This window comes from Lepisosteus oculatus, chromosome 13 (assembly GCF_040954835.1).
Source record: "Lepisosteus oculatus isolate fLepOcu1 chromosome 13, fLepOcu1.hap2, whole genome shotgun sequence".
NCBI classification, from domain to species: Eukaryota; Metazoa; Chordata; class Actinopteri; order Semionotiformes; family Lepisosteidae; genus Lepisosteus; species Lepisosteus oculatus.
Window position 1 is genome coordinate 11124483 of NC_090708.1, and position 15992 is coordinate 11140474.

General features: G+C 37.4%; 1 protein-coding gene across 5 annotated transcripts in view; it reads left to right on the plus strand.

Moving 5' to 3' along the window:
* The window catches only part of LOC102684556 (ephrin type-B receptor 1), a 236890-nt gene that overhangs the window by 208111 nt on the left and 12787 nt on the right, over positions 1 to 15992 (plus strand). For all 5 annotated transcript variants that reach the window (XR_011191395.1, XR_011191394.1, XR_001480120.2 and 2 more), the window contains exons 13-15: positions 9441 to 9590; positions 12904 to 13097; positions 13792 to 13947. Coding sequence is in view for 1 of the 5 variants with exons in the window: in XM_015361286.2 (XP_015216772.1) it covers positions 9441 to 9590; positions 12904 to 13097; positions 13792 to 13947 (500 nt within the window). In the remaining 4 variants the exon portion in view is untranslated. The remainder of the gene's footprint in view (positions 1 to 9440; positions 9591 to 12903; positions 13098 to 13791; positions 13948 to 15992) is intronic.

Consider the following 15992-nt stretch of genomic DNA (forward strand, 5'->3'; position numbering starts at 1 on the left):
AACTGTGCTACCTTACATGTGGTTGAAAAAAAAAAATCCTTAAGGCAATCTGAGTTTTACATTGTGAATGTGTCACATTTTGTGTGGTTGAGTAAACACACGCTTGTATTAATTGGAAGGCAAAACCATGCAACTTCCTATCAACTCTGATACACCCCATTTGGAACTTAATTACATCCTGGAGATATTAAAAAGACCATTATATCCATAAAACCTGGGCAGATCAGGAGCGTCCCTGTGTGGTATCTTGTAATTATCCGGTGAGGGGAAAACACTATTTCATGTGGAGCCAGTTGCAGGAGATAGTTTTTAATTAGGCAGAAGGAGGACCTTCTTTATCTGCTATTTTAATACACCACACACTGGTTATTTGTAAATGGCAGGTAAGCAATTCCCAGACCTCCGATTTCTGCATCCAAGCATGACTAACTCACTGTTTGCGTTCCCCATTCTACCAAGAAAACTGGCCACCCATGCTGTTATTTATTGTTGACGTGCTTGTCATTCCCCGTATCTCTGCCTGTACGTGTCCTGCACATTACAATTTATGTGCAAGCCTACACTGTGATTATGGAACTGCAATTAGGCCAAGCTCTCATTTAACAGCTGAGGAATCAGTTCTGCCATTTGTCTCTGTATATTTGATGGCTACAGTGCAAACATCCCCTTTTGTGATGTTCCTGAGCTCCTCTGTGTAAGCATATGCACAGACAAATGGATGCAGTTTTAACTACATCCTCATCACCAGCCCGTTCATAAATGAATTAAGAAATTCAGTTATTCTTACTGTAGTTTAAATGTTGATGGAAGCATGTTTAATTGATGTATGGATCAGGCGTGTTTTGTGTTTACACATATAGTATTCTGCAGCATTATGATATAGCCATATTAATGCTTAACGGAATAGCAAAGCAGTTAGTAGTAGGGTGGATTATATACATACATCATATCTGTCAAAGTAGATCTCATTCTAGCTTTGCATTATCTGTTAAGGATTGGAACTCTGTTTTAGACATTTGGACTCTTGCTTCTTTGTTCTTCTCATACCTACAGTATGTATAGACTTTCTGGGTTATCTCTGTAGTGAAATAAAGTAATAACTTTACAAGCCTAATTCTGAACAGTCGCCTTGTGTTGACCTAACTTTGACGTACAGTTTTCAAGTTCCTATCACACATTTGTAGAAATTCTATCATTTATGGAAATGCTCTATATGATATGGTATTTTTCTGTAGGACATTGATAATTTGTGATAGAGATGTGTATGTTGTCTGGGTTCCATGGAATTGTTTTGCTCTTGTAATGGATATAGAAAATTGACTTGACCTTTGAGATTGAATACAAGCTTAAGTGAACAAGTTTAAGCGAAAGGTACCTTTAAAATAAGTTCAGTTCAGTTTCAACACCTGAGTGCTCATTGCTGTGTACGACTTTTTCTCAAGAGATCCAGACGAAGCTTTGATCATGATAACGTTTACTCTGAGTTTTACTGAGGGAGTTTGCTGAATTGGGCTAATGCCTGACCTGATGTCTGTGGACTCTGTACACCAACAATTTTCTACATCATTTTCAAGTAATCATAGACTACACGGTATTTGCCACCATGGAATTAGTGCAGAACCTATGAGTGCTCTATGGTGGAAGAAAAGACTGAGGTCAAATCCCCTTTGATTCTGTAGCTCATAGACCACAATCTGAAGTGTTTGAAATGCTATTATTATTTGGATTTTTAAGATGAAGACAAGACCATTTTTTTGCTCAGTTCATGTTTATATAATTTGTACAGAACACAATGAAAAAGAATTGATAAAGGATTGAAAACTTTGTCTTTTTGTAATTGCTTTTTTTAGATAACAAACTTGGTGATCTGGGTACTATTTGCCTCAAGCATATTGAATCTCTTTAGTGTTAAGGCTGAAATTATATTTGTATATAGTTATCTATATACTGTATACTAAGAGACACTAAAAAACTGGTTCCATTACTCATCACAGTGTTTTAATGCTTCTCAGTATAAACAGAGAGAAAGTAATTGTAGGTAAAGTTCTGTTTTAGTCAGAAGCTGGTTATTGCCCTCAGTATATTCCTTCCATGGAAATGTCATGTTTCAGTTAATGTTTCTGTTAATATTTCTTGTATTGAGTTTATGTCTTAATGCTATATATGGAACACAGGGCACTACGATAGCTTGTAAAAAAATGAGTGGTTTTCACTTTAAAACATTTAACGTAAGATGTAAGAATGATGATGATAAAAGATAACAAGTACATTTACATTTGGGATACAGTACCCAACTGGTAATCTTAAATTTGTGTACTTTGGTTTTCTAATCTTGGTCCAGGGGTTTATAAATCCTTGTGAAATCTTTTATTCACCTGGGGGAGAATCCTAACAATTGTTGAATGGTGAGACAGACCAGTGGAAGTTGCAAGCAGGAAAAGAAGAAGAGAGTGAGTCCTTCAGTCCATGTTAATTAGGCTTAATGCAATACTTCTTTTGACACTGTGCCCTCAGATGTTAAGGATGAAGGGGGCAATCACAGAGCAAGGCCGCTGAAGTGGGTAAGGCCAGGCAAATTAAATCTCTCTGACATGATATGATTTATCTACAACTGGACCTGCTCTGTAAATGACTCGCCTTTTTTCAGTCTTTGTCTTTCCTGTATCCCCATTAAATTACTACCAGCAGTCCACGAGGCCTTCGATATGCCACTTAATTGCATTTCATTAACCCTTCAGTTCAAATTCATTCAGAATGCAAGGGATGAGGCAGTAAACGCACCTCACCAAGTGTGACACCAAGGTGGATGAGGCTGGTGCAGAGTCCATAATTGATTTTCGAAATGATCGGTTACGCTGGCAGGGAGTTTCACGGCGCACTGAAATGCCATTATCCCAGCCCCCATCTATCCTTTGCCGTCTCGAAGCTGGTTTTCTTTATTTATTTTTCTTATTTATAACATCTTTCACCTGAGCACACCCAGGAAAGCAGCTGGGTTGCTGGCAAGACAAAAAGACTGTGGCTGGAAAATGCTTTCAGTCCTTTATTTAGCTCCCAGAGATGATGCTGAATTAGGCTGAAAGCTGAGGTCAGAGCTAAATTCAAAAGCCAGCAATGTTTATCCAACATCTTTGACCTACTTGACATTCCTTAACCTGTGCTCTCCTGGAATGCTGCACATTGGTGGTGGTGGAGGGGAGTCCCCATTACCTGTAAAGCGCTTTGAGTGGAGTGTCCAGAAAAGTGCTATATAAGTGTAAGCAATTATATTATTATTATTATTATTATTATTATTATTATTATTATTAATAATAATAATTTACAGTGAGTGTTTCTGTTGATGGTTCAGAACACAGTTGCACTCTTTTTTTTTTCTTTGTATTTTGGACTTTGAATCGGGCAACATTAGATAAAAATATTTTAATTCAGTATTTTAGTTTAAACTGTATATGAAAGCAAAGTGTGAGAGCCCCCTTCAATAATGCTTATCAACAGTTACTGAACTTGTATAGAATCTGAGCTTGTTTTCTGTGCGCAGGAGTGTTTCACAATGCTAACTTTTACACACACGACTACAGGACAAAGAAAAGGTTTTATTTATTGTGCCTCTGTAAAACATGGCTTTGCACAGCAATGCAGATTTGTGTATGGATTTCACAGAATATTAAATTGTACACTTCCTTTGAAGCTGATATAAAATAGATACACCTTCAGCAACGGGAAACAATAATAATTTGAAATCCGTGCCAGGCTTGGTGTCAGGACTAAGTACCCCCTTGTCCAGGCATGTATTTTTATTCATGTGCTCAGACAACAGCGGCAAGGACAAGACATCCATGGTAAATGGCTCACTAGTCAGGAATATTGCTTTGGGAAAGGTATGCATCTGCACGGTAAACAAGCCTGTCAATTTTGATCAGGTTTCCTCCTGTCCACACAAGACGTGTTAGAGGAGATATTAAAAGGGAGAAAGGTCCCCGCTATTCTTTGGCAAGCCAAGAGAAATAAACCTGGTTGATAACCTGGCAGCTTCTATTAGAAAACTAGCTGGTCCACTGGTGTTTCAAATGGAAAATAAAACTACCTGAGATAGAAATAGGAGAAGCATGCCCTTTTCCTTTAATGCGATTTTCCTTGGCTATTGCAACGAAACGTGGAAATATCATTGATTTTTTGTTTGTTTTCTTTTTGAGGTTTCCGTGCTGTACCTCGTTCACCCTTGCACTTCTGAAGGTTAACCTAGGTTCTGTCTTTCTTGCTGCCAAAGTAAAATAACAACAGTAATTCTGCAGATTCATGAAGTGCTTTTCATCTGAAAAATACATACAAGGACCCCACTTCATCCACCACCATCTTCTCATGTGGAGAAGTTAGAAATTGCTTCACCTAGCAAGTTAAGGGGGAACGTTAGGAAAACCAGAGCAGAATTTATCCAGGACACCTGGGATAACTCCTCTGCTCTTTCAAGAAGTGTTTTGGAAACATTAATGTGATAATGATCACAGTTTTAAGGCTCATCTGATGGTTGGTACCACACATACCTTTCACAGCAACAACTTGTGTTTCCTTTCCTGTACTGACCAAGTCCAGCCTTGCTTAGCTTCTGAGATCTGATACGATTAGCTTCAAGGTGCTGAAAATGATGAACTTGCAAACTAAATCTTGTTTACACATTATGTCAGAGAAGAACAAATTAGCTTTTTGTTTTTCTTTGTGAGTATGGGTTTATTCTCTCTATACAATACATATACGGTATAATGCATTTTCTTGGATGACTTGGATGTCTCTCTCCCACTGTTTTTTAATTATTTAGCTTTCCGATTTCTTTTACTTTAGCTTTGCACATGTTTTTTTGCACATCCTGATACCTACAAATATCCTGGTAGGTAGGTAGATCCTTTTTCACGCCATAAAGGCCCATTGGGGAATGGGGGCAAGGGCCACTGTTTTGATTGACCATCCGACACTGGAGGTGGTCAGCATCACACTCCGGCCGACCTGTTACCCCTGGAAGGATTAAGCACCCCGGTACTCGTTTGGAAAGCAGGCTGAGTGGACCTGGGAGACGTCTGGAAGGAATAAGAGCAAGCTACATCGCTTGCCATCTAAAGGTGGATACTGCACACTGGTGGTGGTGAAGGGGAGTCTCCATTACCTGTAAAGTGCTTTGAGTGGAGTGTCCAGAAAAGCGCTATATAAATTTTAGCAATTATTATTATTACCTGGGCTGCAACCCGGGACCTTCCAGTCAGGATCTCAACGCCCCTGCCGTCTGAGCTACAATGGCTTCTTACAAATACCCTGGGTTAAATGATGAGTATTAAAAAAGTCTCTTTCAGTACGTTTTAGCTCTATAATAATTTTCTGTGCAAAGTCCTTATTATTTAGTTAAAATTCATAGTCTTCAGTTATATATTGCTCTAAAGAAATGGTTAAATTGCTTCTCAGTTGCTTTATTATGCTGATTAATTCCTCCTAATCTCTATACCGGTCATTTTTTAATATATTGAATTCTATGTCAGTCTGCATCATAATGTAAAATTGTTTAATTTAGATCACTTTTGCATAATATGTACACGTGAACGTGATTAATTTCTTATTGTGCATAGTAAAGTGTTAAATAATTTTAAGATTTAAATGAAAACGTACTGGGACAAATGTGCCCATATTTTATCATGTTATGCCCTGCGGGAATTGGCCGCCAGCTTTAATTAGCTCATTTTAACAGCTCCAAGAAATCCCCTTGGATTACACCAGCATCTACCTGTGATGATAGTACAGGGAAAGTTGTTAATGCAGAATAGGATAGTTCTCCAGTGCTAAGAAATGCTCTGTTAAAATCTGTATACTGTACCATTGATTAGTGTGGTCCCACAGAGGAGTGAACTGTTTTGTCCATTTTGCAGAGACGCAAAATACAGTAAAAAGCCCTTGATTGCTGCTTGTGTAGCTGTCATCCCATTTCTTTGAACAAAAAACGTGTTTACTAGTCTCATCAGAAACTCACGAGTTAGAGCAAGTATTTCTTGTTTTGTTAAAAAAAACTGAATGTACTTAAATCTCCATAAAAGATAAATTGTCTATAAAAGGCCATTTCTGCATAGTTTTTGCATAATTTCCTTGTTTTTCATATAAACATTCTAACCATACAGCATATAAATACAAACTTACTAAGTGCCTCTTACAGCAAGCAATCTGTTGCAGATTTGTAACATCAGGACCGTAACTTGTGAGTAGAACTGAAAACAAAGTAGACATATACCAACAGAACACTTTATAACAAAAGGCCAGTAAGCAGTAGAGCAGACTTTCAAGTCACGATATGCTTTAATGATTGCAGTGCTTCAGCCTTTTTTACTTACAGTACATTCAATTCCATTCAGATCCAAATTTTAGGTCTAATAACTTGTTGGCCATTATATTAACACGGAGGGACAGCTATGACTCATGTAAGTAAATCTTTGAACACACTGTTTCATAAAGTTGGAAGTCATGTCTAAAGTTTATTTGCTTAATTCCTAAGTTACAGAATCATAGATTTTACAGATAAGAAAGGAAATGTAATTGGGAGACCACGGTGAACTCATAACTAGGATGTTTAGGAAAAGCTTTAAGGAGTACTTTCAGTATCCCGAATATCATTTCAGCTAAATACTTTCTTCACACTCACAAGACATGTCATTGCATTCGAGTACAACATGTGATGTGAATTGCTTTTTCTTTTATATACAGTATGTGCACATGCATTGATTAAAAGATAAGAAATATCAAATATTAGTTTACACAAATGTCATGTTTTATAATATTATATTAATATTTCTTTTATTTAGTCAGAATCAGGACCTTCTGGTGGTTTCTGTGGGATTATTTGCAAAACAAATTGTTCAGTAGGTGACCAATTAAAAATATGTGCAACGGTACCTAAACCCCAACATGTCCCACATACAGTAGTGTTATTATCTACAATAAAATCAGGAATATACAGTATAAGCCTGTTTCATTTTTCCTAGTTGTTACTCTTTGTGTGGCATAATATCCCAGTTTGTGGAGTAATGACAAGTGTGCATTAAGCTTTAGCATGACCATTGCAAGGTGAGAGTTTTTTCTTGAGCACTCGCCTTTGCTGTCCACACACTCCCAGATCTGTGACAGCTGTGTGCACAGCTCCCCTTTCCTTGGCCCTGTCGTACACAGACATTAGGATGATTGCTTTTAACCTGACAGCAAGCAAGCAATTCCAAGAAGATCCTCTTTGGGGCCGTCAATCATTTAACATACTGTAGAAGGTGCATTCTTATTATTTATGGATCTCTTTCTAGTGGCTTCACAGAGATCTACGTGTTGTAATCAACGTGACCTGTGGCCACAGTAAAATCAAATTTCTTTTGAAAATACTGTCCTCTTTTTTCTGTTATGAGCCCCTGCTGATTGCAGATTATCTATATGAAATGGACATTTTACCCCTGTCTAGTGATCAGTGCTACCGTCTCATGTTTTACACATCCTGACGCACAAGATGCATGTTCCTGCTGCATCTGTTTATTCAGTTATGTACACATTTGTTTTTCAAGATTTAGACTGGAATCGTTTTTGATGATTGTTATCAAAATAAGTTGTGTTTTTAGATACAGAACACAGTTAATTGGGTGACAATATTTCTTCAGTTTAAATGATGCCACATCTTAGTGTCTTGGCATTTTGTTCAAAAAGTGTATGTCAAGCTCGATAAGGTCTTCGGATACACCACCTGTTTGAGTGAGCACAGTTGTAGGCTTCAGAAATTGTCAGCACTTTGTTAACAGTAGACTTATTTTAATTCTCTGAACATTTCTTCACCACACGTCCCTGGGGTATTCACTTTTCTCTTGAGTTATTAAAAAACAGAACACTTTTCATTATATTTTTGCCTTTCCTTTGTTTGCCTTCGCATTTCAGCAATTTGCTTTATTAAAGTGGAATTTGGCTGCCTTCCCCCCACAGCGTTAATTATTGAATATCTGCATAGCAGCCTTCAACCAGCCAGCCGTGAAAATGTTATTAGTTTCAAAAAGGCTCGGTTTACAGTCCCACCCATCTGCTATTCCCTTTTCATGAGTACAGATATGAGTCTCATTTTAGTATTCCAGGGTGAGATGAGAAAAAAGGTATCAGTAAAAAAAGTGCTGAGGCAGAATACAGTACAAAACATAGAGACGTGAAGTATCAGAAAACAGCAAGACTTTCTGCAAATGCAAATCTGCAACCAAGTGATTGCTCATAAACAAGATGTTCAATAAAATATCACTTAAAGAACCTCCAGAGAATATTTCTTCTGATTTGGCTATCTTTAGCACTTGTGTTATGTGGTACTGAAATAATTTATTTTTCTTCAGGCTTGCAGTGCTATTAAAGCAAAATGTACTGCTTTTTTGGTTCAGAAGGAAGTCTCAAAATCCAAATGTTTTAAATTGGCTTGAGCTTGGCATCCAGTGTTCTTTCCAAAAAATGGCACTTGCAGTCATTGCTGCACTAGTGTGGCATGATGATATACTGTATGAGAAATTGTGGAGGCAATTAATAAATATTAAGTCAGGATGTTGTTTTAGAACAAAGAAATGTGGAAAGTCATTATTTCACCAGAAAAAAATAGAGTCTTATTAAGAGTATATATAGAGTATATAGAGTGAAAGGTTATATCAGACATCTTAAACACATTCATGTCCTTTCAATCACCATGCTGGTGTACCAAGGGCATCCATACTCTTGCCAATTACAGACTGTGCAGTGGATGTAAGAGTTTCTTAACACCTTCACCTTCCCTTTAGGTAAAGACAGTAAAGGGACAATTGATAGGGATCAATCCATAAAAGGTAAATTTGTGCTGATGCCTTGTCAAAATGGTTTTACATTTTTAAGCTGAGTAGATCAATAAAGGATTGTATTGTAGTCTGTTGTAAGGCAGCCTCTTCAGCAGCTTGTCTTTCATTCCACTTAGGGCTCCTGCTGGCCTGACAAATTAACAAGGATAGTGTCTCGACTAATGTCCAGTGTATTAATATCTTTGTGGTGAAATATCTGTGTGTTCAGCATGTGAATTTCAACATCTAAGGTGTGGTTAAAATGGGTTGTTGATGAGACATGTATAAATTGAATAAGTTATTTTTTGTATGACTTATCCTTGGAAAATGCTTTAAGCTTTTTATGCCATTTAAGAAAGAATCTTCTGAAGTACAAGGAGACAGGCATGCGAAAACATACCTGGTGTACTGTACAGATGTCTCTTCAGATACACACAACATTTAAAATACATACAGCATGAACCTGATTGTTTGTAACTGTGCCAGAAATTCTGTTTAGTGTAGAAGTTCCACATAAGGCAAACAAACCAATAGATGGGCCAAATGACCTTTTCTCATTTGTAACCTATCTAATAATGCTCTTTCTGTTTGCTGTGATCCCAGGGTGGGAAAATCCCAGTGCGATGGACAGCCCCAGAGGCCATCGCCTACAGGAAGTTCACCTCGGCTAGTGATGTCTGGAGTTACGGTATTGTGATATGGGAGGTGATGTCCTTTGGTGAGCGACCCTACTGGGATATGTCCAACCAGGATGTAAGTTGTATTTGTTTATGTATTTTCTCATTCCAGATTCCAATTTATGGTTAATCATAGCTGCCAAAGTCATAATTAAGGTGCAAAGGCAGCAGCAAGCAGTGTTTAACACTTTTCATAACTATATGTCATGTTTAATCATTATTTTGTCTTCAAAAGGGAGGACCTGCAATGCAATGTATTAGGTCAATTAGGAGGGCTATTGACATAATCTAGGTTTATGTTGCTGTTGTGTTCTCCTTTTTCCTGTGCTGTTTAGCCCCAGTGATTTAGAGTACTTCCTGACATAGCTTAGATGTAGAAGCTTTTTTCATCAAATTGCACCACTTTCAGTAATTTTCTGGTACGCATCACTGCTGTTCAAACATTTTCTTAGACAGAACCAGGCCAATTAAGCAGATGTTTCAATCACTTGGACTGATCATTGTCAGGAAGGCTTGGCGTATTTTTCTCTGTGCCTGCTGTTGTCTTTTTTTATATTTCAGTTTGTGTGAAACTTAGATTGTGTAAGTCCTAAACTAAAACATGTACTGGAACCCTATTCTTTTCACTGAGATCAGACTTGGATTTGGGAGTTTCAAATTTTAGTTCTATTCTTTAAGTTCCCTTTAGTTTTCTCTTGATCATTTCCACAGCATGTATCAATATCCATCCTTCTACTTCCTAACTGCTTTTTCTGTGGGAACTAGAGTCTATCTTGGCAAGCAACAGCCATAGAGCAGGATATACCTTTATTTGCTATGTTGACATTACATGAACAGCAGCAAACTATAAATTGTATAATTATTACAACCTGAACATAACTAATACCTAGCAATTTACAATTGGTAATTAGATGACACTGAAAAAGAAAATATGAAAAGCTAAATGAATTGAAACAAAATATCATATGATCCCTGTTTGTTGACTTGCTTAAACTGCTTAAGCATTGCTAAGAAAACCTGTTGCTGGTATCGTTATTGTGCTGAGGAGAATAGTGCATGGAAATGTTCCCAGACATTTCCATTACTTTCTGGGCAGCTGTGTGTCTTGGGAATACTCTTTAATTGAAATCAATTTCTAATAAAGGCAGGTGTAATTAAAAAAGGTACCCAGAAGGGTGATTGTTGTTTTGTCATCTTTGGTTGCCAGACACTCTTACGTTACATTTTGGCTATGATTTCTTAAGGTTTCAATCACAAATAAGCTTACAGTAACATTAAAAAATAAATAAGTACCAATCTGTCATACCATCAGAGCTTTTCCAGTTGTAAAAAAGCAGGACTTGTCTGTGGAAGGTCAAAGATCTATTTAAATTAAGTAAAGAGATACATCAGATAAATAACTCATTGTAACCTTATAGAAGCATTACAAGACATTACAAGTCTTACAAGTGTAGTCAGGCACATCTAAATTCAAATTATTAATATCAGACCATACACACAACCCTAGTAACCCTTAAGACTTACTAGTAACACTAAGTAGCTCTTAGTGTCTTGGTGAAATTTTATATGGGTACTAAAATTGCTCCCATCCAAAAGACCATGCCACCTGAAAATAGATTATTATTATACTAGATTATTAATTAATTAATAAGCTGTACATGAAAATGATTTAAGGATTGTTATTAAACATGCTATTAACCATTAATAGATATCAGTTACTACCTCATTATTAATGTATTACAGGTTATAAAAATATAAATGGAATTTGTAACCCTCTCTAAGGTGATACCAAAGAGTATTAATCCAGTATTAATGTTATATAGAATGTTTTTCTGAATCTGCTGCCATATTGTATTTCAGACTAGAAAAATATAGTGGTGGTTTTTTATGTTTTTTAAAACATAATGGTGGTGAGAAAAAGCAAAAGAAAAAATGAGTCAAGCACTTTTGTTAAACATTTTTCCTTGAATGGGTTCATATGTGAAAATGTTATGCTAACATGTGTACTTTATTTTCTTATGACATAATTAAGGCAAGGTCAATCAAGGTAGGTCAGTCACTGCATATCTGTGTGAGAATTGATTATTCTTAGTTTTCAACACTCCTAGGTTTAAACAACATCTCTCCCACCCATTGCATACATGATATGGTTGAGCCTGGCAGTTACCCAAACTGATGGCTTCAGGTTCATCCTGTTTTAAACTTTAGGAAATGTTATCAAATAATGGGAGGCATATAAGAGACAGACACACTATTCTTTCCTTAAAGCCATTGTAGTTTAACAGAGACAGGGCCTAAGTGTGTGAAGTTCATTAAAGTCCCTGTTTATCTTTATGAGCAATCAACAGACTGTGTAAGAATACTCTTGTGTTTAATAGGCTTCAGACCAGTTTATTACATTGTGACTGACATTCACAATGACATTGCCTAGATACTGGCACTTGTCAATGTCTCCATACAAACCTGTGACACATCAGGAGAATCAAATGATTTTAGGAATAGAAATCTCACTTGTTTAAATAAAGTAGGAGAGATAGCATAATAGAAAAGTGAGAACAAAACATTGTAGAATATGTATTCAAAATTTAAGTTGAGATAAAATTGGAATTAAGGAAATGGATGTCACCTAGTCCAAATATGATTAATCATACAATGTTAGTGTGTCTTTAGTTTAAACCATAATAGTTGTGTTAATGCTGTGAACAAGTGGCAATATTAACAATTTAAATGGCACTGTTACCATTCACTTGATATCTTCAAATACCATATTCACTCTAAAATGAAAATGAGTAATTTGCCCACCGGAGATAATAAATTAATAGCCTGCAACTGACACACCCCCAGCATATGGTGTACGCTGTTAAATAGTACACAACACAGCCTGGAGTTTATTGAGTTTATCAGAACTTTAAAAGAAATGGTATCAAGAAGTTATTCATAATAGGGGCTGCTCCTATAACTGTCTTCAAGGGGCAAGAGTTTTATCATCAAAACATGAAGATGGTAAATCTAAATATCTCTCCACTACTGCTCTACCTCATAGAGTGTTCAGTTATTGGGTAGATCAAGGCTCCTCTTGATTTTGTTGTGCTGGCTTTCTTTTGTTCATAGAAGGCATCTAAGTCTTGCATCTGCGCAAAAGTTGGAGACAATGTAAAGCAAGTATTGATGCATTGCAAGCACTTTTTGTCATAATGCTGAACCATTTCTGTTAACAATACAGGATCAAAGGATTGAACCAACATGATGCTGGTGTATTTGGTTCATGCATAAACATCACTACCCAGTATTGTAGTTGTTTCGGGAGCCCTGCTTAACAAGACAGATTGATTTTCCTACCTGTCTATGGAATTGTCCACTCTTATTTGGGCTGGAAATCCCTTTGGCAGGTGATCAATGCCATTGAGCAGGACTACCGGCTGCCCCCCCCCATGGACTGCCCTGCTGCCCTGCATCAGCTCATGCTGGACTGCTGGCAGAAGGACCGCAATGCTCGACCTCGTTTCCCAGAGATCGTTAACACGTTGGACAAGATGATCCGCAACCCCACTAGCTTGAAAGCCGTGGCCACTATCTCTACTGTGTAAGTAAACCTTTCCTCTTCCATAATGAAAGTCATTCACGTAGAGCCCTGAACTAGTCCTAGAACAACGAATCGAATTAGATGAAGGGCAGGAGGGCCAACAGTGTAGCCAGCCTTGTACCACTGTGGCGATTTGCCAATCCTATAAAATTATATACAGTATAAACACTGAAAATGGACTCCAAGACAACTAATTAGGCAACATCAAGATGCCTGATCAGCATAGTTTAGTATTGCAGCTGGGGTCTACAGCTTTTAATGCTTAGGTTTACAGTTTCTCTAATTACTGTCATCAATATTGTAATTATGATAGATTAATATTATTAATATAATCATAATAATTGTGAAAGAGAGTGTAGCATGAATGATTCTAGAAACCTTCTTCATTACAATCTTTTAACATTCTACATTTTCAGACCTTGTTTGCCTTTGTTATAATAAGTAGGTTATTTAAATAATATTGAATATGGATCTAATCTCTGTCTTTAGAAATTATTTGACCAGGTTTACTTGACTAGGAGTTGTGGGTGTATAAAATGAGGTACCCAGCCAAGTTGTTCATGTCAGTACCTTGGTTTCTTTCAAGAAATGGCTGGATGGTTCTTTGGATCACTTAGCTACTAACCCCCAAATGGGCTAGATGGGCTGGACTTTCGTTTGTAGTCTTTCTTATGTTTTTCTGTGTTTCCACTAGGCCTTCTCAGCCCCTTCTTGATCGCTCTGTGCCAGACTTCACTACGTTCAGCTCTGTGGAAGAGTGGCTGGGTGCTATCAAAATGAACCAGTATAGAGACAACTTCCTGAGCTCTGGCTTCACTTCCCTACAGCTGGTTGCACAGATGACCTCAGAGTGAGTATCACACAGATGTAAGAGGGGCACAATGAAAAATGAGATTTTAAAGATCTTTGCTTGTTGTAAACTCATCTGTATTGCTCTTTATGGTGACTGCTTCAGAGCAGCTTTACAAATTTCATACAACTTTTTTTGTGTGACAGAAATAAGACTTCTGGCGGGAAATGTTTAACTAAAATTGCAGAGTATTTGAGAACTCAGCACCCGGGGAATTTAAAAATGATCTGTATTTTCTGTAGAACATAAATAATCAAACATTTAGCAAACCAATATGTAGTGATGAGTTGCATTAGTAAAAAAAATAGGTTAAACTCAGTTATTTTAATTCTTTCAGCCCTTTTTCTTTAAAGAAACTTATCACTTCCAATATGTGAATCACTGCATTTAATTACATAATGACGTAATATCTGAAAATATACAAAAATGATACAGAAATCCAGTCTTTCATCACACATCAATGATGATAATTAGAATACTCTTTCACATTTGAATGCACCTTTTACAGAGATTGCAATCTTTGTTTATTGCTACATAAATATTTGTGATGCTAAAAAGTCATTAATTTCATTAAATGTTTCATAAGAAAGCTTTTTCAGTAAAAGTCTTTGTTAAAAAAAGTTATTTCAAGCTGCACAACATTAGGGTGCAAACCCATTATTTCTATTATACATAGGCAAGTTGAACAATTAAAATGGTGTTGAGAATTGTTATTACAAGTCAGTAATATTTCACTTCTAAACAACAGCCTTTGAGGCAGGAATCAAGTAGAAAACGTGAAATTTATCTAAATGAACATTTTTATTTCTTGGGTCAACACAAAACATTTTCAGTGTCTTTACATGTTGCCAAAAGATCCCCTGTTACTTTTTCCTCTGCCCCAGAGTTAGAAGAAAGGGGAAGGACCTGTTAGTCACAAGGGCTGCACCCATACATTTGCGTACTTTAAAAAAAGAGTTCTGTGGAATTCTCTGTTACACTATTCATTTAGTGAATGTAAATTCCCTGAGCCAGCCATAGCTCCTGGTCTGGCTGTGTTGAGGATGTGTAGCTCTCCACTGAGTCTGTGGACTGGGCAGCCCTCTGGGATGTGCTGCATAATGTAACGAATATGTCCCTGCGTATAACAGGGATCTCAACCGCCCATGCTGGGGGAGTTCTCCTTTAGCTCAGGTTAAGTTCCCTGTTGCAAGTTCCCTGTTATATGTTGCCGGAGACCTGGGTTCACCCAGGCAGTGAGGGGCGAACTGGCAGGGCAGGAGTGGCAAGGGTGGAAACCCCAAGAACCGTTACACATAGTTACCTGTGTCCCACAGGAACAAAGATAGCTTGCACTGGTTCACCATCTATAGAGGTTTGCAAGACAGGGACGATGACCAATCCTCAAGTAGTTTAGAGTGGACCTCTCTTCTCTTAGAAAGTGAAAGCCAGAAGCTTCTGATAAGGTGCTTGTTTGTTAATCCCTGTGATTCCCATTCTGGAGCCCAGGTGGAGTTTGCGTTGACGTTTTGCTGGGGAAAGTTTCTTTTCGGATGGCTTTCTTGAAGGCAGTTGTGTTTTGGTGGTGACGTGTGCATAGTGGCAGTCAGCTGGGTGTGTGAGCTTGTGATAATCTTGACCATATCTGGTCTCTGTGAGCAAGTGATAATCTTGTCCAGAATTTGTATGGTGAGCTTTTTTGTAGCTTTTGCATTGTGGAGGTGGAATAGACTGGATATTGTTTTTGAGTTGTGTTTGAATATCCGCATTTAGGACCTATTTCAAGGTGTCAAAAGTGGGGATCTGTGTTGCCAGATTGATGTCGTTAGAATATGTAAACTTTCAGGATGTGATTTTTGGGAGGTCATGTATTACAGATTAAACGGGGTGGGAGCTAATACTAATCCTTGAGGGAGTTCTTTGTGTCTGTCGTTTACATGTACTTACTTCCTGTCTGAAGTGAACTCTGAATTATTTGTTGCTTCGCAATATTTGTGCTACTTTGGATGCTTGGGGTGGTGGGGGGATGCAGTGACAGCTTCAATAGAACACCAGGAAGCAATGGA